General features: G+C 33.2%; 1 protein-coding gene across 1 annotated transcript in view; it reads right to left on the bottom strand.

Annotated features, from left to right (window-relative positions):
* Positions 1–24,598, bottom strand: part of c12.2 (von Willebrand factor A domain-containing protein c12.2) — an 80,972-nt gene that overhangs the window by 53,399 nt on the left and 2,975 nt on the right. The window contains exons 2-5 of the mRNA XM_085944816.1: positions 24,082–24,205; positions 19,980–20,115; positions 19,367–19,534; positions 13,603–13,767 (exon numbers count right to left, since the gene is read on the bottom strand). Of these exons, the coding sequence (XP_085800942.1) occupies positions 13,603–13,767; positions 19,367–19,534; positions 19,980–20,115; positions 24,082–24,205 (593 nt within the window). The remainder of the gene's footprint in view (positions 1–13,602; positions 13,768–19,366; positions 19,535–19,979; positions 20,116–24,081; positions 24,206–24,598) is intronic.

Here is a 24,598-nt window from a genome sequence, read left to right on the forward strand (position 1 = left end):
TTATAGGACTGAAGGTACTGTAACGTCAGCGTAGGTACACAGTTTAAACGGATTCACAGAAACTAATCAACCAGTGCATAGTAGGCGGCGAAACTCATTACTCACCTCTCAATTCGTCAATATTCAATATTCATTTGTTTGTTGCTACTTCTTTACGCAAATATCAAATCGCGAGGAACCACATATTAGAATCAAATTTCATTTCCTAGTTTAAGTTTTGAGCGGTATTTGCTGTTTATTAATACTACTATAAAAATTCGAGTTCTTAGCAGAGTTCTGACCTAAACATTATTGAAATTATCCATAACATCTAAACAATCTTCGTTTAATCCTACAAAACAATAGTAGCACACTTTAAATATCCAAAAAGTCTGCCAATATATTATTCAATAGCTCTACGACATAGCAAAACTGCCTCTACGCTATGTCTACGGGATGTCTACGCAAGGTCTACGCCAGAGACGTCAATCAATCTTGTATTTTACGAATCACAACTTAAATACAACGTGAATATTATTCACATATTATGAAAACATTCATAATGTCATTTAAATTTAAATGTGGTGCTTATACATGGAATTGAAGAGGATAACCGTAGACTCTACCGTAGAGGCGTAGACATGCGTAGACGTAGACCTCTGCAAACGAATGGAAAACGATACGAAAATGGAATGTTTTCAATCTTCGTTTCCGAAATTCCGATTTAAAAAAAGACATCTATATAAGATTAAATATTGCCAAAAATGCGTCTTATTATATCGAAGGATCGAGGAATCTTAGTTAGTACAAAAATTATGCTTGACAAAACATCAGTGATCTCCATATTTATCGTAGAGCCTTACCTAACGGAACGTGGTATTGGTACCGAATGCTTCAGACAGAACACACCCTATTCATTGTCCACTGAAGAAGGAAGACGATACATTACACGACTGGTCCTACTTTTCGCCCCTCCCGTTGTCTATGGATGACCTGTCATTGCCTGTCATTGTCTATAGAGTACTCATACTGACGCGTCTGTCGTGTTCACTTGTCGGAGTATTCTTAATTTCAGATTTCTTTCAGATTATTTTAACGTATCTTGGAGACCTTGGAGTTCATCTGATTTAGTGGTTATGTGTTACACCCACGGTGGCCGCGCGGCTTAAGCGTTGGACTATTACGCCGTGGGTCCCAGGTTCGAATCCTGGGTCTGGCAAGTACACATATTGTTTTTCAATTTGTGTCTGTCAGGGTATGGACCTAATAGGTTGAGCAAGTGGCTGACATCCATTTCTCATAAAAAATAAAAATGTGTTAATACAAACCTCTACTCTGTGGAGGCCCATATGATTCTATTAGGATCGGACATGGTCGAAAGAAGAAAAGAAAGTGTTATTAATAATTGGAAGTGACGATCAAAGTTGGTAAACTTCTTCTGTGTATAATAATATCATAATACACTAGGACGTTTGTCAATGTGACAGTCGATTCTAAACGACAATAACTAATAACTTATTTATACTCTTCAGTCATTATAGAATATCAAACTCCGCTTGCGAGTACGTTATCAATAAATAGTATGGCAGTGGACCACTCGTTGCTTGTGCAAAAAGTTATGCCCAGGCTGTATTAATCTAAAGATGGCGGTGCCCTATCAGAATCGAAATAAAGGATCAGCTGTCGACAATATGTATAAAACGCATTTTTCAAAAATAGTGCTCGTCGTGGGCGGGACACTTTGGTGGGAAAGATTGTATTGATAACATTCCCTTTGATTTTAGTTGTCAACAGAAAATAATATTCTAATGACGATAATCATAGACAACAACAAGAAATCAACACCACGGAAAAATAGAGAAAAATAATACTTAACACGGAACACAAAAGAAAAAGTTTTAAGCGACACAAAAAAGCTATCTGCTCACAGAAACGTTCCACAAAGGCCTCAAAACTTTACTATGTGCATACATAAGAAATCAGGTGCGTAATTAAGTTGTTATGAGTTTGATTTATGGTTCTGTGTTTACTGTTTTTAATAATAAAATATAAACGTTGCTATGGGCCAACAACCTCTGAATTCACCTGTTAACGAAGTCTTTTCAGAATATGACTTAGTAATTATTGCGTAGAAGCAGAAAAATACCAATCGATGTTTTTAAATATAGAATTCAATTAAGTGTAATTAGTAAACTATTTTTAAATTTATCGATAATTATTAGTCTTACTTCAGTATCCAAAATAATTTCTCAACATCTACAACTCGAATCCCATATTTGACAAATTCACATGTTATTTTTTCAATGTGTATTTGAAATAATATGTGTACCTCATGCGGAGCTATTTATCGATGGTAATAAATTTATGAATTTTGAGGTATTAAATGGAATCTAGGAGGCTATCCATAGACCGAAGCCGTATGTGATTTTTAACCACGTGCCCTAAACATAATATTATGATCTCTGTTCATGGAAATATATTTTTACTAAGTATGTGATATGGCCAGACGCTTATATAATATAAGTGTAGTACGGCATACGATTCAAAACAACGTACGGTGTCAGTCTATGGATAGCCTAAATCCAATGTGGATAACAAAAATGTTTCAATATTTGCATTCTTTTTTTTATTGATTTGTATCTAATAATTGTATTATCATTATCATCGTAAGTGGCCCAACAATCCAGGACGGGTTCTTGTCTCCTCTATCCACTTCACCTTATACTTGAGCATATCTGGATCTGGAAATAATTTCAATGTCATCCGCATAGGCAAGAATCTGCACTAGTTTACAAATTTTAGATTTTATTGTATAGAATTTATAAATAAAATAAAACCCAACAATGTGTTATCCTATTTTGATTTAAATGTTCAATTTACTCTTATTACTATGTTCTGCTGAAGTAGATATCAAATGTTTAAATCATGTTTTCAAGAATGCATATGAGTAAATAGGTCCATTATTATGACAACGGGTCTCCCACGCGAAAGGGGAAGGAACCCCGTTTCCAATTTCCTGAAGTTAAATTGGTCTCTAGAGTTAAAATTAAAACGTGGCATTTAAGATGGCCGATGATAGCAGCCGCATTTAAGCCATTAAGCCATACACAACTTCGTCGGCGCTAATTATTTTCGTGGAGGGTAATGTCTACACGACACGACATCGCATTGTTTTGCAGAAGTTGTTTTCAACAAAGCGACAAAGCGATTTGTATACAGCCCGAATAACAGAATTGCAATTTGCATTTATAGGTATACGTACTATAATACCACGTCGTAAAAGTTAATCAATTTATCAACAATTCTCGCTCATTTTACAAAGTAAAAGAAAATGGTTTTATATTCAATATATGACAATGTTGTGTAACAAAAATGTGCAAAACCACTTTTCTCGAAACGAACATTTTAAATCTATAAAACACGTTGCATTTTTAATTTCGGTTCGTCCGTCGAGGAGGTGGAAAGAGATCTTCTTCGTCTTCTCCGACTTTCAACTAGACACAAATACCATGAGTTGTTATTCCATAGAGGTATTAAATAAAAAGAGGGGCAATAAATCGGCTTTCTCATACAACTGAATGAAGCAGGTCAACAATAGCCGACAACTTACGAGAAATAGCGACGCGATAAAAAAAATTGCAGGGCATCACGGAGGATTTACTTTGGTCATTATGACGTATATATAGAATTAATAATGTTAACGTTAATTTTGCCGCAAATTAATTACCAGCCTGCCTAACCATAAGCTGCCTGCTTCACCATACTTTCATATAACCTGCCGCCCCTAGTGTTATCCTCTCTTTGGACTATATTTTACCAAAACATTTAAAAGTCCGACGCGGGAAAACTGAGAAGATTATGTTTCGAATCTGAAGTTCACCACTTTTAGAACATGCGAGTTTTGTTCGTGTAATATTGATATTTTATGTAAGACAACGAATAATACAATGTAATATTGTCCTAAAATACTGAAACATTGAAATCTTTCACACATATTTTTAGTACCTACTTAACTATTTTATTATGAAATAATAGGTTGGATGATTTATAGTTCCTTTTTTAGATTTTCAGAGCCACGAATTTATATTAACCGTTATGTTTGCTTATGACAAAATATTTACTAATGAATTTTAAACATTTTACGTGAAGAAAAAGGGGTGTTATTATAAAAAAATGAATCTAATGTTACTAAATTATAGTAGAATCACAATTTCCTCCGATATGTTTTATTTAGAAACTGGCCCCTTTTCCTTCAACTTACACACGAATAATTCTTATGTTATGTAACGCAAAATCATATAGCAAAGCTGGTTCACCCAAATTATCGCGATTCTGAATTTACAAAACCTAATAGATAAAAATAATATTACAAAAAAATAAACAACAGTAGAATGAATTGGATTTTTTTTTTAATAAATCGTTTTACGTAGTCAAGTCCGTAGTATGGCAATATATATATACTAAACTCCATCCTTATATGTGCTTAATATTATATTATATATGTCACTTAATCCAACCTAACCTAACGATTTACAGATTTTAAGAGATATAAATAGATATTGACAAGTTCGATTTTATTTTTCAGAGATGTATTGCAAATATGGGTTAATCAGCTAATAGACATATAATAATATATATTATATTATTCTAGTTTGAAAATAAGTTACGATATAAAAAAAAAGGAAACTAACGTTAAAACCAACTAGTTACGCCTGACGCATAAAACGTACCTAATTCCCTATTGATATTGAATAGTGGACTTATCGGTTTTTGCTATTAAACGCCCCATAATATATAAACATAGCAATACTGTATAGACCAGTGTTTTCCAAACTACGTGCCGTGAAAGATTTTAGGTGTGCCGTAAAAGAAGAAGCTTGTGAATCTGTCTATATTAGTGTATTAGGTACACTCTATATTTTAAAACCCACAGTTTGATTGGTTCAGGCGTACACGCTTACTCAAACAAATTGAAAAAAATATATCAGAAGTGTTACAGTATACATCATTAGATTATTAAATTTACGAGTGCGTCATCAATCCTTTCGCAAGATACGATGGTACACACCATACATTAACAGTGGAAGAAAGTTTAATATGCTTGCAAAACGATCCTGTGTACAAAACCTCGTTTTCTGAGCTAGAGTTATCAGCATTTTGGATTTCGACTTGGAGTCAATATCCTCGATTAGCTACTACAGCCATTAAATCTCTGTTACCATTTGGATCGTTATATTTTTGCGAATTATGTTTCCCAGCTTTCGTGAAAATAAAATAATAATAAAACGGTTGCAGATGTTAGAAGAGGAGTTATGTATTTGTTTATGTAGTTTACACCCACGCTTTGACATAATTCTTTCTCAAAATAAATTGCATCTTCCCTACTAATAAAAATATTATCTATATTTTACATTATCCACCGTTGTATTATTAAGATTATTATCTTAATAATGTATTTTTTTTTTTTGGTAGATTTTTATTTGGTGTGCCACGAAACAAATTCCCCTTCTACAGTTAAATACAAAAGTTTAGCAGACACTGGTATAGACCAACAGTTTAGCGATGTACCTGTATAGATTATCTTCCCCTAATTTGACATTAGTATCAAAGTTTAGGCGCCACCCAGAACGCCTTTTAATGCGATAATAAACTATGTCGCAAACGACATTTTCGTAAATATGATAATAATAATTGCAAAAAATAAAATGTCGAGAATAAATTATATTCGACGTAACAGAAATTGAATGGGCTATGTGCGTGTCTATGCCTGATGACGTAGTAGACGAAGAAAGCCAACGGACAATTTTATTCTAATGCGAAATAAAATATATAAATATATCCTGAAAAGTTTACGCGGGTATATAAGGAAAAGCGGGGGATATTGAGATTCAGTAGTCCGCTGATTTTGGTCGCGGATAGGTGTCGCAAGTGAAATTGTTTTTTTTCAATTTTCATAAAGCTCGTAAGGGAATTTTCTTTACTATAAAAGTTCAATATTGTTAAGCGGTTGAATCAGTTAAAATAAATAGGTGATGCCTAAATCATTTAATCCATTACAATTTTTCGATTATCATATTTTTAATTATCAATAACCTCAGTAGTTAAATCTATATTTTTAAAACAAACGCTATTACTTCCGACTCTAATGAAACGTCTAAGATTTTTGACTTAAATAAACTAATTAATTATGTCATTTTTTTTAAATTATATCCCATGGTGAGCAATTAGTGCCTTAAATAATAAAAACTAATTCTATTAACAGTAATTTCAAATATATGAAAACAAGTGTCAGAAATATTCTTTAAAAATTTTGGATGTCACGTAATGGGTCCATTTAACGGTGTTTTTTTTTTATTATATTGCCTTATTTCTGGAAACTATGTTGAATTAATAATATTATGCGCTCGAATCGACAATTGTCGTGTTTAGTTTAGTAGTGTAGTCTATAGATTTTTGAGTCTCGTTACATGTAAAAATAATATGTCTCTACATACTACATAAAAATGCCTAAAAAATAAACATTCTAAACTACATATAAACTCATTGACAAATACTATTTTTAAACCAAACAACGATGAAACTAAAACGAGTTACAAAATAAAATAGACTTCAAAAATATTCTTGAAAATTTTAGGATGCCACGTAATATCTAGTCCATTTAACAATGTTTTTTTTTATAATAGTGTCTTATTTCTGGAAACTATGTTGTATTAATTATGTGGCCGAATTGAAATTTAATGGATTTTCTTGTAATGTAGAGTTTAATTTCATAATTTAGACTGTAGTTTTTTTCATATTTTAACCTTGCCTTAACCAAATATTGATATAAGTTTCATAAACAAAACAAACGATAAGTACTGAAATTAAATCAATGAAAAACTATTACGGAATTTTGGCACTAAAATAGGTTTCAAATTGCTTTTCAATTATATATTAATAGTAAGCATACCTTCTAAAATTGGTACCAAGATATCTATCTCTAAAAATGATTTATGTATAATATCGAGGTGCTAGGAATGCGTTTTGTTGCGAATTGTTTTTATTTAGAAATTGATATTCCCGCACGCTTCAAAACATTATTCGGTACAAAATCGTGAATTATGGCGAACGAATTCGATTATTGTTGGTTGTCAAACCTTCACCAAAATGCGCTCTCACGTGATATATAGGCAATCCACACGACATGCAAAAGAAAATTTGTAAACAGAAAACATGTGTTTATCAATAATCGTGCGTTACCATTATCACGTGTGAATATATCTGATTACCTATTTTTACGAATTTAATCAGATTTTCTTGCTATTAACCATGATGGTTTAATAAACTCTAGTTAACTACAATCACATAATATAAAGAAAGGACTATTTTAGGTTTGGCAATATTGACGATTTTGTCGGTTAACATTTTTATTACACCTAGGTACATAATCGTCGAAACAATTTTTATCAAGTATCTTTACATCTATTCCGCCCTCATGAAATGAATATCCTTGACTTATGTTTGGGATGTTTGTTTTCTAGAGATTCGCAATGGGTTCCGCTAACCAAAAATATTAATATCACGTATGTTTTCACGATTTTTACATCCTCATTTTTGCAACATCATTCTACGAGGACTTACGCGGTACTGATCATTAATTATTTATATGAGTTAATAACTATATAATATTATACTATATTATGATTTATTTTAATTAATAAAACATTTAATTATATCTTACTAGTGGTGTGTTGAGACAATATCCCCAACCTATAGGTGCTATGGTGGCATGACTTGCTGACGTTTTTAATAACGATTTTATTTTTTCATTTATCTTGGGAGTCAGGTCTTGCATTTAAGCCAACAAACACTGGTTTTTGCATAATTTAAAGTAAAATACGGAATTATACATATATTTCCTTCACTTTACTAATGCTTTCAGAAATTAAAAAAAAATATTACTAAAACTTCAGAGCCGTTTATCTCCTAATCATCGAATATAGAGTTAAAGTTATTTATTTTAAGATGGTAGTTTTATTATCAAGGATAAACAGTATCGTGCGATGTCTTGGCAATCACTTCTTTTTTTTAACCTGCCTATTTAAAACGTTTGATTCCGATTTATAAATGTTGGTATATTTAAAAAGGATTGCAAGTTATACACATTTATATAAGTATTTATAAAAATTGATGTTTTTAAAAATGAATATAAAAAATATTAAAACTATGAATTAGTCAAAAATCTTTACGAGGACAATTGAAAACTTAATAAACTAAATTGTAATAATAAATATGACCATAAAATATTATACTGTAATAATAAGATACGGTCCGGTGACAAATTCACATTTTATAACATTTTTTTACAATTGTATGTTGTATCTTTGACTTAAAACAAAAAATATATTTTTTTTAATGTTTTCAGATACATATTAATTATTAATTAATACAGTTGAAATTGTAAATTATCAAAATGTCTCAAATTGCAAGCTTCGTATTTTCCGCTAGGTGCCTCTGGTAGGTAGAAGCATCATCATTAGATGAACCTAAGTTATGCAGTTGGCAACGCTGTTACGAAGTCTACTACAGACCTACAAACTTATCTGTAGAATGGCCAAAATGGAACTACAAACTACCATAGGACGCCATTTTGAAAATTTCATTCGAATGTCAGATTTTGTCCAGTTACGAGTCTTGATTGGGTAGTTTTCGACAGTGGCTCCCTCATCCCATTTTTCAGATAAGTTTGTAGGCTGTACGTTATTTTGTTCTGTTTTCAAATCTGCTTTCTTTTGTTTTCACATATGTTTTGTTTTTATCTAATTATTTTATTCTGTCACAATTTTGATATATCACACATATTCATGTAATCTTGAAACATCTCATCCTAATAAAAGCACATTTCAGTTGTTAAACCTGAATAATAAGGACATACGCCGATAGATAATCATATGCCCTCGCAGGGTTGAATATATTTGATCACCTTTGTGAATAAATACTTAATTTGTGTTTTAAACGCCATTTTGTTTTTTTGCTTTCAGAATATAGCCACAGAGAGGAAAAACACCCTTATCCGTATAGGTTGACTATTATGCTAGTCCACTGGGAGTCATCCCAAAGGCCACTCTTCGTGCGGACAGTGTGGGTAGGCGGGCATCGCCACGCGATCCTCTCCAGCGACGACCCCGCGGCATACCCCAACGCCCCTGCCGCTGGCCTGCAACCGAACCGTTACCCTCGCCAAACCAGCCCATCGCTGAGTCCCACGTCCGCCAAAACCATATGTGAGAACTTATTCCTGAGCGCGACGTCACAGCCATTATGCGAAAACACTAACAATAAACAACCAAAAAATACAAGCCTACGAAACAACCAAGATCTTTTTCGTACCGACGGGTCATCAAAAGAAGACAGTGTCACTGACAAGAACCCTTTATCTGAGCGAGTTTTACAGTGGCTAGATTTAGCTGGGAAAACATCATTCATTTCTTTCGCGACTGAACAAGATATAAATCGACTTTCAAAGTCCCGTCACAGTGTTCCGGAAGTCAAAAGTTTTGGAAGCGGATTATACATAGCAGAAGAAATGGCAACATACAAAAAGAAAAGATCGCACTCTAAAAAGACCTATGCGACAGACGGAGATGAAGAATATAAAATGGAGGAGAATTCTTCACTTGTTTCTGAAGACATTCAAAACTATGCGAAAGCTTCATATGGAAACGATACGAGAACTGTTTTACCGTCTAATGTAATTACATTCCAAGAAGGTCCGAGCGAAAAGACTAGTACCAAGAAGCTTAAAAACAAGGGCAAAAAAATACCAATGACAGCTTCTCTGAGTGTTTCGTCAGGTGTTGACTCTGATGAAGACGAAGATAGTGACTGCGAGACGCAAAATAACAGAAGATGCTCATTACAGACGGAGGCTTTCGAAAGGGAATACATTGACATAATACGTAAGAAGATTGTGGAGACCAGTTTCAATCCGACAGCTGCCCGCAGACAGTTGCATATATTTATGCCCTCGTTGCCAAAGAAATCAAATGACGAGAGTGTTGCCAGCAGTACTTTGACGAGTGATGACGTATGAATCGCGATGTACAGTTATTATTTATTTTTGACAGTAGATTAAATAATGTCAAATTAGTTTTAGATGTACATAAACTATTAGTATGTGTCATATATTTATATAACGTACAACTCATGTGGATCGCGATCCTCAGTCATGAGATACCGACCAAGAAGAAAAAGAAGGTTCAGCCATAGCACGACCGCAGAGACTTACGGTGTGGGTCACCACCATTAACATATGACATGAGATAATAATATTGTAATACGCGTAATTTTTAACATGGTCAAATAACATCAAAATAAGCTAAAAAAACATAATTTTGAAAAACCTCAAAAACATACATAAGTACCTACTTACTAGAAAAAAACTTGGGCCGAGTGGAAACTCACATCTTTAAAGTACCTCAGTTAAAACGTAGTTATAAAAATAATTCGCATGAATCATACACGGATCTATAGCTTAAAAACGAGAGCGCTCTCTTGGAAAATGAAAGATGTGGTTTCGAGTCCCATTCGGGCGAATTTTTTTCTAGGATTTTTTCAATATAATATGTTTTTGAGGTTTTTTGTAATCACACTTTCTTAAACCTTGTGTATATTCAATAAAAAAATAGTAGGAAATAGTTAGACATTTTTTTATTCAAGACTGAGTATGCAGAAGATTCAAGACTGTAGCATTCTTTATTAAAAATACATAACTTGGAAATGCCTCACAAATATAGAAAAATCCTAGATGAAATGTAGGACCGAATGTAATTTAAACATACATCTGTCGCTTGCCTGGCGAATGCCAGTAACCACTAAGCTATCAACCCAATGCCTTCCTTTCAGAATTTATCCAATACACATTGTGATCTGGAGGTATTTCAAATACCTTATATAAATTACACAAAAACACAACATATAATATATGACTTATTTGACTTAGTTTATTAATGATTAGTACCAGTTTCGATTGCTTTAACGACACAATTTAAAAAATATTTCTTATAATATTACATGAAAAAATGAAGGCAGAAGATACCTACCCACTTTGCCAATATCATTATATATTAGTGATGGCTTACATACACCCAAACTTTTTGGGGTTAGCTCTATCATCGTTTAATAAAATAAAATGTAAAATAGTGTAAACAAAATATTCAATTTATTTTCGTGTTGGTATAAAAGTCTAGTGTTTTGGTATTCGTTGTGACCTTTTGTCTACATATTAGCTATTTTGTTAGTAAAAATTAATATTATATTCTAATTAAGTAAAAATATTGATTCCTAAGTCAAAATTTATGACGTAGGCATATAGTTGATAATGATTATTTATGTTCTCTATCTTCTCAGGTCGAATTGTACAAATCTCTCAAGGTATTAATTAAACAAGTAAATCAATATCGACTTCAACACAGCGTATGTGGACCTCTACAGTTTAAAGGTAAACAAACTTTTTAAGAGAATTTATAATTTGTTAACTGTCCGGTTCATGCATTGGAGCCATGCCCTGGATCCAATCAAATATCGTCGTACTTGAATTATGGTGTATCATGTCCTTCATCTAGGTATTTTCAAGTTGAGTATGCCAAAATACCTACCATAAAATACTTTGCTATTTTCAATCAAAAAAATCTTAATTTCTTAAATATTTCTTATAAATACTTAGCCACATATTAATTCATTATGATTTCAATTAAATACAGTAGAACCTCGGTTATCCAGACCACGATTATCCGGATTACTTCTTGATCAGTCTCATATGATTATAAGAAAAGGATACAATTTAAAATAAATAATTAGTAAAACAAAAAAAAAATATTCTGAAAGTACAATAGATGTTTTATTATTTTATCGATTATCCAGATTTATCGTTATCCAGACTACCTTCATTCCCAATTTTTTTCCGGATAATCGAGGTTCTATTGAATATCCATCTCATAGCGGATTCGAGTGAGAGTCAAAAAATGGATCCTGTAATATTTAGACTTTTCAGAAAAATTTTATGTAACTTCAAAACAATCTCAGTACTGGGTTTGGTGACATAGTGCCATATATTTTAAATATGACGATACATTGATTCTGAAAAAAGCTATATTATGTGAATTTGACCTAGTCACATGTACATAGTTACGATTAGCTCAACAATCGTTGATTTGAATATTACAATAATTTCTTTATTATATTTATATAAAAACTATTAGTCAGCATGGCAAAAGAATGTATGTCGGTACTTGTTCTTCCATGTATGTATTTTATTTCAAGAAATTTCCTTTCCATCATTGACTCGATTACAATATTGGTCTTTTAAGATATTATTATTAATAAAGTAATACATAATTAATCATATTAGAGTGTATAAACTATCTGCCAATAAACTATAAATTAAATACATAAGGGCCCACATGCTCAGCGTAGGTCAAAATGATGGTTTTATGGTATTTTCAGAGCACAACCCTGGACATTCCTTAAACGTTGTAGATAATCTATTTATATAATTTGGAAGCCTTATTATCCTTTATATTTATTTTAAACATTTGATGACTGCATAAAATATTGTTATTGCATAAAATAGTTTTCTTTTAAACCTCTCGCTCTAATGTTTTAGAATATAGTCATATTTCAGTACATCCATGTGCAGTGGTATTAAATTTTTTTAGATTTATTAGTTTTTAAACGCATTTACAAAACCATTAGTAAAATTAATGTTAACATTATATAGTGACATATTTACGATAAAAAATAATATTTTATAATCTTTGTGATCCCAAATTTGACAAGAATTAGGTTTTTTATTATTCAAAAAATGGGTACGATTAACACATTTGAAGATAATTCTAAAGACACTGATTATAAGCTATGTCTTTCACCATTCAAATGTGATAAACATCCTACACATAATGATTGCCTTATAATAATGATTGACCTAAGAATAAGGTAGTATTTTTTTGAAATACGCCATTTCTATTGGCATTTCCCAGTAGTTAAGCTACAACATACGGCCGTAGCCATAAATTAACAAACGATAAATGAAGTAGGTAGTAAGATCATGGTAACGCGCGTGTATGCAGTCATCAAATGTTTAAAATAAATATAAAGGATAAGGCTTCAAAATTTTATATATATATATATATATATTATCTACTAATTTAAAGGAATGTCCAGGGTTATGCTCTGAAAATACCATAAAAATTCCATTTTCACCTACGCTGAGCATGTAGGCCGTAAATGTAGATAACATGTAAAATATTTCAATCATTATTGAAGAATATATCCATCTTATATTATATTATATGTTAAACTAAAATACGTTTGTATTCACATCTTCATTGCTTTAGCTTATATGCCTGATTTCATTTAGCTTTTCTAATGTCATAAAAATAAAATACAAGCTGTACAAAAATAATTTTTATTTTTTTTAATATTATCAACAACCTTATATTTTCAGTTTCCTTGGAATTCATAGATAAAAGTATACCTGAATACACACCTCGCCAGGAATAGAATTACTATATCCATATATTAAAATATCTATTTTGTTTTCATTATTTAGCGTTTGTATTAAAACGTATGGTGAATTTCTCTTACCTCATACGAGTTGGATGGAACATGCCTCGCTTGAAATCGTGACCGGAGCGGAGGGTCGAGAGAGCTGCCAGCATAATGAGGAACCGGTAATCCTAAAGCCACCACTCGGAAACCTTCCCCCACCCTTTCCAGTCTCCATTTCTTCACCTCTTCTTCTCCGTGTAACTGCGGTAAATAAAAATTAACTTTATAAGTATGGTGCAAGCATAGTAGTAATAGTGATGTTATAGATTGGTTATTACAGATCAAGAGTCAGGTTTAAATTTGCAATTAGCCTATTAGACCAGGGTTTTTGTGCATTTTGTCCATGCAAACATACTTGTCGGGTTTAAAGTCATAAGTAATATGTGTTGTTAGTAAATAACGGGAAGATATTAATTTATTAATAATCTATCACTAACTGCCTGTTGGCCTAGTTGGTAGAGCTATTGTCTTTGTATTAATATGACATTGTAGGTTGCGAACTCGAACCTGTAGCTGGCCATGAGTGCATGTTATTTTTTCAAAATCCAGTGCTAGAATCCATTGAGTTGGGAGAATGGCTAACAGCTATTCCTCATTAAAAATCTGGTAAAATAACCTCCTCTCTGTGAAGACTCTTATGGTGATTTACTTTACTTTATAGCACCTGTACACGTGCATGGATTTACTTGCAGTAATAGCGTGTATTTTAAATTATCGCGATAATAACTGTTTATACGTAAAAGTGCTGAATGTCTCGCTAATCTCATTCTTCAAGAGTGAGAGCTAATATCATTTGTAAGCGAGTCGCGATGTTGTCATTTTATAGTAATATGTGGCAGGTTGTGAAAATCGGTTAACCACAAAATGAATCTGCGTGGTGTAGTTCGTTTTTTTACCGGCAGGTTCGCCACTATCGTCCTACTGCGCAGGCGCAGATATAGAACAAATCCAAACTTCAGAAACTTCCGAACTTTTTTGATTCATACATGCAATCTTGCAACTTGCATGATAATACATGTTTACACATGCATTTTCTTGTTATGATCCATGCACGTGTAAACAGGCTATTATTTTTAACTAAACATTTTTTATTTGACACAGGCGGCATTATCCCTAGCAGACGCACTGTCTATGACGACAGATGTTATCCCATGGATAAATTAAAATAATTTAAGTCAATATGAGTACATGCTTATAATATCGCCAAGTATTTACAAAAACAGATGATTGTTTAAATGAAACTGAAGTATCTTACATAATATAAACATAATAATTTACTAGCGTAGGTATTCGTAGGTTTGACACCCACGTTGGCCTCGCGGCTTAAGCATTGGACTATAAAGCCGTGGGTCCAGGGTTCGAATCCTGGGCCTAGCAAATACACATATTGTTTTTCAATTTGTGTGTGTCAGGGTATGGACCTAATAGGTTGAGCAAGTGGCTGACATCCATTTCTCGTAAAAAACAAAATCTGTCAATACAAATAGGCCCTTATGATCCTATCAGGATCAGACATGGTCGGAAAAAAAAAAGGTATTCCATAAGCAATATATTCAGTTGCTTTTCCACACATAATCTATATTTATACGAGGGTGGGTCAATAAGTCCTTAGAAAAGCCGACAGGTGGCGCGACTAGTACTGTAAGCGGTTTGTTTTCATGCAGCGGCACTACCGATTCAGTATGCTGCGAAGTTTCAATCAGATTCGTCTTGTGTGTTTCTCGTACATTTAAAAAAAAAAAATGCTTGTTTACAAAAATGGAGAAAATTGAGTTTAGAGCTGTTATTAAACATTTTAATATAAAAGGGTTAACAGCAAAGGAAATAAAAAATGAGTTGGATTTAGTTCACGGCACATCTGCTCCTTCACTTGCAACTATTTATAACTGGTTAAATGAATTTAAACGTGGCCGTACATCAACAAAGGATGAACCACGCTCAGGACGTCCTGTAGAGGTGACTACACCAGAAATGATCAATAAAATCCACGATATGGTGTTAAGTGACCGAAGATTAAAGTTGAGTGAGATAATTGAGGTTACAGGGATCTCAAAAGGTAGCGTCATTTCTATTTTATATGACAAATTGGGCATGAAAAAAATTTCTGCAAGATGGGTGCCGCGTTTGCTCACAGTCGACAATAAACGCAATAGGGTGGTGGCCTCTAAAGCCCTGTTGTCGCTCATGCAACGCAATCCGGATGAATTTTTTCGTCGCTTTGTGACTGTAGATGAAACATGGATACACCACTATACTCCCGAGACGAAAGAACAGTCAAAGCAGTGGATTGCGAAAGGCGAACCATGTCCAAAGAAGGCGAAAACCGTAAAATCAGCTGGTAAGGTTATGGCTACTGTATTTTGGGATGCACGTGGAATTATTTTCGTTGACTATTTGGAAAAAGGAAAAACAATAACAGGGGATTATTATGCATCTTTATTGGACCAGCTAAAAAACAAAATTGAAGAAAAACGGCCTCATTTAAACAGGAAAAAAATCCTCTTTCATCAGGACAATGCCCGTGTTCACACATGTTTACGATCAATGGCTAAAATTGAAGAATTGAAGTTCGAATTGGTCGACCACCCACCGTATTCGCCAGATTTAGCCCCCAGTGACTTTTTCCTTTTCCCAAACTTAAAAAAATGGCTAAGTGGACAACGTTTTTTTTCAAATGAAGAAGTCATCGATCGGACAAATGCTTATTTTGAGGACCTTCCGAAAACTTATTTTTCTGACGGTTTAAAAAAAATTGAGAAACGTCTAACCAAGTGTATTGAGCTCCAAGGAGATTATGTTGAGAAATTAAAAAAAAAAAAAAAAAAAAAAACTGTTTTAATGCTTTTTTCTAAGGAATTATTGACCCACCCTCGTAAAACAAAGTCGGGTTAGTTACACCATTTATAACTCGAGAACGGCTGGACCGATTTTTACGATCTTTGATTTGTTGGATTTGTCTCAGCCCCGAATAGCAGAATAACTATTAAAACATCGGATAAATCACGGAAAAAATAAATAATGAAGAAAATTCATTTTCTCATACATTTTGTATTGAATGGCTTTTGACTGATATATATGAATTTGAACGATAAACCTTGCGTGTTCCAAAAGTAAGAAAATCACAAAAAATTTAAATCCGTATACAACGCCATCTCTGATACATGAAAGAAACAATAGACAAGAAACATACAAACAAAAGAAAGTATGAACATGGCTTTTTTGACAGTTGATTCAGTTCAGCCTCAGATAATACCGAAAGACTTTGTTGTAGACAGCTATTTTGATCGTGATTTTCAAACGATAAGTTGCCTTCTAAAATGTTCACTTTGTGAGGTTATCAAATTTGTGAATGTGCGCGCATCGATAATTGCTTCATTATGTAATTTTGAATTGTGTGATTAATTTTCCAGTGTTATTTACAATGCCGCGGGCCAGAAGATCTAATCTATCTATCTATATAAAATAAAGTCGGGTTAGTTACACCATTTATTTTATAACTCAAAAACGGCTGGACCGATTTTTATGATCTTTATTTTGTTGGATTTGTCTCCGCCCTGAATAGCAGAATAACTATTAAAATGTCGGAAAAAGAAATTATGAAGAACATTCATTTTTTTATACATTTCGTATGGAACGGCTTTTTTGATGATGTCTATTGATGATATAGAACTGATTGACTGATTTCGATGAATTTTTTTTTGTTCGTCTCGGCCTTGAGAAGCTTCCTCGCGCATTGGAAAAGTAAGAAAATCACAAAAAAACCGTATACAACGCCATCTCTGATACATGAGTATTGCAATTCAGTAAAGTACATCAAATACATCTGCAAATATGTCACCAAAGGCAGCGATATTGTGGTTTTTGGCGTTCAAACTCCCAATACCAACGATGAAATCACGCACTATCAAGTTAGTCAATATGTGAGCTGCAATGAATCGATTTGGCGTATTTTCTCATTCCCCATTCATGAACGTCATCCCACTGCTGTACATTTGGCGGTGCATCTGGAGAATGGTCAACGAGTTTATTTCAATGCATCAAATGTTGCTCAACGTGCTATAACATATCCAGCAACAACATTGACCAGTTTCTTTTCAATTTGTCAAAGCGATCCGTTTGTACAAACGTTGCTCTACTCTGAGATGCCACGTTGGAACGCTTCATCGCAGAAATTTCAACGTCGGAAGAAGGCGATGCGGTTCTTGATCATCCGGATGTGCATTCTAATGATGCTCTTGGTCACATTTACACAGTTTATCCGAAGAATGACGAATACTTCTACTTGCGGTTGTTGATGGTAAATGTTCGTGGGCCGACATCATTTGAATCACTTCGAACTGTCAATGGTGTAGTGTGTCCAACATTTTGTGCTGCATGTCAACAGCTCAATTTGCTTGAAAACGATATTCATTGGGACATGAAAATCGCTGTAGCAATTGTTTCTGCATCTCCAAGTCAGATGCGCACATTATTTGCTATCATTATTTCGACATGCTTCCCATGAAATCCACCTGAACTGTAGAACAAGTTCAAGGATGACATGTCAGAAGACATTTTACATCGAATTCGTGTCAGTTCAGAGAATCCCGATCTCGAAGTGAATGAGGAGATACATAACCAGGCTTTGGTTATGATTGAAGACATGTGTTATCTCATGTGCGGCAGTTTGTTAGTCAAGTTAGGAATGCCAACTCCACATCGTGGAATGAATGATATTTCTCATGTTATTGATTTTGGCCACTGTTCGTGCGAGATCCGAAATTGCTGTAGCAGTTGCTTCTTCTGGGATAGCGGCCACGTTGTAAGAAGGATGGCGAACGGCTCATTCAGAGTTGAAATTACCGTTAAACCTTTAAACGACTGAAACACCGACAAGCAGTATTGCGAAACACTCAGCAATGGCCAAAGTTTTGGTAGCAAGTAAAATCATCACCTGGGATGAATGCACAATGGTGCACAAATGCGCATTGGCAGCACTCAATCGAACTATGAAAGATCTGCGCAATTACTCAAGATGTTTTGGTGGCGCAATGATTCTACTATCTGGCAATTTCCGCCAAACACTACCAGTCATTCCAAGATGGACTGCTGCTGATGAAATATACACTTGCCTCAAATCATAGACTCTGTGGCGCTATGTGAAGAAAGTTCAGCTGACGACAAACATGCGAGTTGTATTGCTAAACGATCCATCTGCCGAAGATTTCTATAAGCAATTGCTGACTATCGGTAACGGCCGTGTTCCTGTCGACGAATCGAACGGATTGATTTCGTTTCCGCTGAATTTTTTAAATTTCGTCTCAGCGAAGGAAGACCTCATCAACAAAGTGTTCCCGAACATCATTGCTAACTACAAAAATCACAATTGGTTGAGTGAACGAGCAATTTTTGCGGCAAAGAACAAAGATGTGGATCACTCAAACTTCACAATTCAAAATCAAATCGTTGGTCCAATGCATTCCTTCAAATCTATCGACTGTGTAATAAACGAAAACGAAGCAACCAACTATCCAACTAAATTTTTAAACTTATTGGATCTGCCTGGCTTGTCACCGCACAATTTACAACTGAAGGTTGGCTTGGTAGTTATCATGTTTCGAAATCTGAAGCAACCAAAAATATGTAATCGATTTCCTTTTGATTTGATTTTTGCACATTTATTGAACTTAATTCATTTTGAGTAATTTAATTCAGCTAATTAGTTAACACAAGATTATTGATTCTGAGGCGGTACGAAGTTCGCCGGGTCAGTTAGTAATATATAATGTGAAAGAATCAAATGTATAATAAGTTGGTTCACCTGTAGCAATTTGTCATATCTTTCAGCAGGGATTAGGAAGCGACCGTCCTCGAGATGCATTTCTCTATTTTCTAATAAATTATTTAACACAGGTAACACATTGCGTTCGGCTTTTTCTATTCCTTCTAGAACTAATATTCTTCCTTCGATAGCTGCACGAACCGCACTCTAAAATAAAGAAAATGCAAACATGAATAAGGAAAAATTGTATATAATTGATAAAAAAACGAAAATGATGATAGAACTATTCCATGTCATTTATATGTGATTATCAAAAGGCAAATATTAAAAACTACAAGAGGTAAAGGCTAATATCACAATTATTCCCCAAACAATCATTGTCAAATAATATAACAATAGTTGATTGATACTATAAGTTCAAGCCAAGTGACATAAACAGTACTGAACGTCCGAATTGCACAATTCTGAAATACTTGAGAATAACCCCGTTTGTAAAACTTTAATTTTATTTTTGTCCACTATAGTAGTACCGCTTGACAATTACGGTGCACAGATTCAATTTATTGTGTTTATTGATGATGTTCGCGATTAAGTGTTTAGATTGCTACTTTTAACATAAATATAAAAAGTAGTCCGTCAAAAAGGTGCATACTTGATCAAAATATTTAGCAGTTCCCTGTTGGATTTCTCTACGTTGCTTTAAATCAGCTTCCGTTGTGTCACGTGATAGGGCAACATATTCGGCTTCTCTCTGGGTGAGTTCAAGATACTGCATAGCAACTTGTCGCCTATAAAAAATTATTTTAATAACATATGAAAATATGGGACCAGAATAATTGTGACAATTTGATGTAGCATATTACATCATGTCAACGAAAAAAGAGTTGTTTATTTATTTCTATATGTTGATACAACAACTATACAACAATGGTTTTTTATTACATAGATAGTAAATAAACAAAAAAGATAAGTATTAGTTACAACAACTTCACGATCTGTATTGATTGAGTCCGAAAAAGGTATTGAACATGTTGATAGATGACATATTTGAGAAAACTTTTTTTTAGACCATGTCCGATCCTAATAAGATCATAATATGAGCCTCCACAGGGTGGAGGTTTATATTAACAGATTTTGTTTTTAAGAGAAATGTGTGTCAGCCACTTTCTCAACCTATTAGGTCCATAATCTAACTCATACACAAATTGAAAAATAATATGTGTACTTGCCAGACCCAGGAATCGAACCTGGGACCCACAACGTTATAGGCCATATTAATAATGTTACGAATGCACGTAAAATAAAAGTAAGCCGACAGGCCAAGCATTATAAGGGCATTTTCGCCAAAGTTTGTACATTGCGTTTTTGGCATGTCCCATGACTTTGATTGATTTTTTCATAGTTATTATATTATAGAATATTGGAAAGTTATGTATTTTTAACATAAAAATTTATTAATTTACTTTATTCGATCAGTTAAATCCAACTGTCTGACCTGTATATATTTTTAATTGATTATTTAGATCGAAAGGTAGTGTGTTTTTACCATGTCCCACCCCTAAATTCAAATAAACAAAGTCTGATTTCGTCATTAATTTTGAGTGTGTAAAATTAAATTCGAAGTGTTTAATTATATATTTTTGGAAAATATACAGTTTTTCCGTAAATTTGGACCAATATTGAAAAAAATCACGTTTCAAGTGTCCCAGGATATTTGAAAAAGTGGAATTCCACATTCCGTTACCACGATTTTAGCATGAAGGCGAAAAATTTCCACTATAAATATGTATTTTTTTAATGTAGCAACACTTTTGTATAACACTGATCGCCATTTACAATTTAAATTGTTGGTGTGTATCGGTATCGCTATCGGAACAGGTTGCTTTCTGGGTTAGTCATTTAAGAAGTTCCACTACTGTTACCACGATTTGTAAGGTAAGAAATCACATATTTCCATTTCACATACTATAGGCATATGGAGCTTATCTTTCATACTACAGATATAATAAAACATATCGCAGGTTTAATAATAAAACTAAGCTAAATTTTGGCTTCAAACACTTCTGAAACAGAATCCGTTACTTCCATTCCGAAACTATATTGGTGGTAACGTATATGTGGAATGTAAAAGTAACGAAATGGAATGCATAAAGTTGGGTTTACATTGTGTGTTAAGTTCTTCATAGATTATAAAAAGTTTTATTTTGTCTGTTCGTATGAAAAACAAAAATATTTTCATTAAAAAATATAGAAAATAACCTGACTATATAATAAAGATTAAAAAAGTATGTGATATGTCTGAATACGCAAAACTAGCGCAGATAAAAGTATGGAGAGATAAAAAAACAACAGAAGGAAAAGAAAAAACACCAGACTGAAATAATTGCGAGACAGGCACTGGCTCTGTCATACTCTTTCTGTTATACGCCACCAAAATTTTAAAACTTCTCCATACATTTTAGGCATAGAAATTTATAAAAATGTATGAAAAAGTATTTTTTGTCACGTTTAACAGAAATGTGTACCCTATTAGATTTAATACCTGGAACTGTAGGTATTCGCGAAATGTCAGAAAAGTACGTCTTGATTACAATCAACCTGTATAGCTACGTTTTATGTTGATGAATACAAGTAAATTTCAAGACAACATACAGTCGAACTTGGTTATTACAGGAAGATGGGACCGACTGAATTTTCTTGTTATAAGCGTTACTCGTTATATCAGAGAATAGGTATTTTCAAATGAGCATGTCACATTACACAAAAAGTCGAAAATAAAAAATTTGGAAACCATCGTAAAAATCCCCGAAACGAGCATGGCATTCATAAACTATTGTTGTTTTTATATTTTTTTATAGTACTTATTCCACTTTTAATTAATTTTAATTTAATTAATTTTCAACTCCGTGTCAACAACATGTCCCACTGAGGCGGACGAAACCGGTCCTAATATATTAATTAAAAGTGGAATAAGTACTATAAAAAAATTGCGTTTTATTAAATAAAAACAACAATACAATGCAGTTCCACCATGAATTGACAGTAAACAAAATAAAAGAAATTCATAAACTACAAAAGAAGTTGTTTATTGTAATGAACGCTGGTAGGTACCTACGGACTTCACAAACCTTGGATTTTTCAGCCATATGCGTGGATACTTTTTTATTATTGTCGGCGAAACACCAATAAGGTAGGTACTTAGACACTTTACTAGTGTCATAAACGTAATCTGACCCTGGCGGCATCCTGTCCAATCGGATTTTAATGTTTAGGGTCGAAATGTTTTAAAACGATCGACACATTAACAGTATTTTAGCTCGGTATATCCGATAAGTTGCTCGTTATAACAGTGAATAAATTAAATATATGGCGAAAATCATAAACCAAATGTCAACAAATGTTTCCTTATTACATCCGAGATCTCGCTATGTCCGAGATCGTAATAACCGAGTTCGACTGTAATTATTTTCGTAAAAGTTATATACTCCGTGCCGCGCTAGGAACTCGCGTCCGAATCCCTTGTTGATTTAATTTTTTTCATATATTGTTAATTTGCTTTAAAATATTTTTTATCTGAGTTACAAATAATATAAATGCCAAATAAAAGTTATGGTAATGTATAGTGTGCCAAAATTATTACCTACCTTATTTTACTAGTATTGTGAAATTTATTATAAAATATGTCTATTTTAGTGATTAAGTTTGATTTGTTTTGTTATTGTGACGCACCTTGAATATAAATATCTGACTATCAAAAAATTCAAATAAACTTCATAAAACAAAAATTCGTTTTTATGGTAACATGTAACGTTAGCTTTACAAATTACATTCCGTTACCATTTCGTTCCATTCCGAAAATGTCCCCAAAAAAGTTGAACGTTAACTATTTTTCATTTGATTATTAAATAACGAAACTTATGTATTTTTCCAATAAAATTTAGTAAAAGTGATTACTGTCTTTAAAAAAATAGCAGAACGAACATTGATTGGTTTTTTCAAATACTAAAGGAAAAATGCTCTGCCATTTTAGACATAGGGTAACGGAGTGGAACGAAATGTGCCCAAGAATTAAAATTCAATAATATTTTTTGACTATTTGTTGTTTTATTTTTAAGTGTATGGTTTTTTTAATCTAATAGAGCTCTTTTGAGTGATAAAAAGTGTCTCATTCATGTTTTATAAGCTTAGTTTCGTAGTCACGGAACGGAAACTTATTATGCCCAATTTCATAATAAAAATGATATAAATATTGTATTCATCAATATTTTGCTGAAAAATTGCTATCACCAATTCAGCAATAGAACAAGGAATCTGCTAGCTATATAAAAATGGTTAATTAGAGTGAAAAAATAATATTACCTAAATTTCAAACATGTACAAACTTTGGCGAAAATGCCCATAAACAAGATTCTTTGTTGCAACCTGGACACAAATGAATGTTATTTTTTCAGTTTATTTCAAAGTTACATTAGTTTTATTTTATGTTTACGTTTATTTTGTTATTCCGTTATTAATAAAGTGTTGATCACGAAATTTCATTTTTCATGACTGTCCAAAACGTATGCCCCGCGATCGACCTGTATATATAATTTTATATAATTCCATATATTCACTACATTGTGTAATTCTGATATTTCTTACAAAAGGTACTTATTTTTAGTGCTTAGATTGGTAGCCGCATAAAAATCTATTGTGAGCCATTGTTTATCCGGGGCTGTCTTGAAGTGTATAATAACCAACTCGCATTGAATTACCTATTTGGCCCTGGTGGGCCAAGTAGAAACATGTCTTGCCCGAGGGAATCTTTTTGCAGCATCCATCTTAAATGTCTCAGTCTACTCTGTGGAAGATTGTTTTCGTTATTGATCTCCAATTGCACTGTGAACAAAAATATAAGCAACCTGTTTTATCTGTTCAATGTGGCAATGAGATTTTTAATTTAATCATGCACGGGTAATGGAAAAATGTCCATTTATAAAGAATTCGAACAAGTAAATCGTAATTTACAAATAGACCTCAACAGTGGGAAGGAATCTTAGCAGACTGCTACTAAAATTGGTTATTAGGATTTCACTAAACCCCTTTGGAGCCAATGACATTTATATGGACGAATCATGTGGAAATTAAAATGACACTCACTTTGTGTCGGGTCTGCCGGATGGCGAAATTCATATTTTAATATCGGTATCCTTCGCTCAAATGAACATTCCGCTTGCAAGCGGTCTGGCGACACCACTGGGTCTGCCCATACAAAATATCGAACTAATTGCC

The sequence above is a fragment of the Rhyacophila brunnea genome, unplaced genomic scaffold, assembly GCF_057557595.1.
Source record: "Rhyacophila brunnea isolate RB1 unplaced genomic scaffold, BYU_Rbru_1.0 scaffold_17, whole genome shotgun sequence".
Taxonomy (NCBI): domain Eukaryota; kingdom Metazoa; phylum Arthropoda; class Insecta; order Trichoptera; family Rhyacophilidae; genus Rhyacophila; species Rhyacophila brunnea.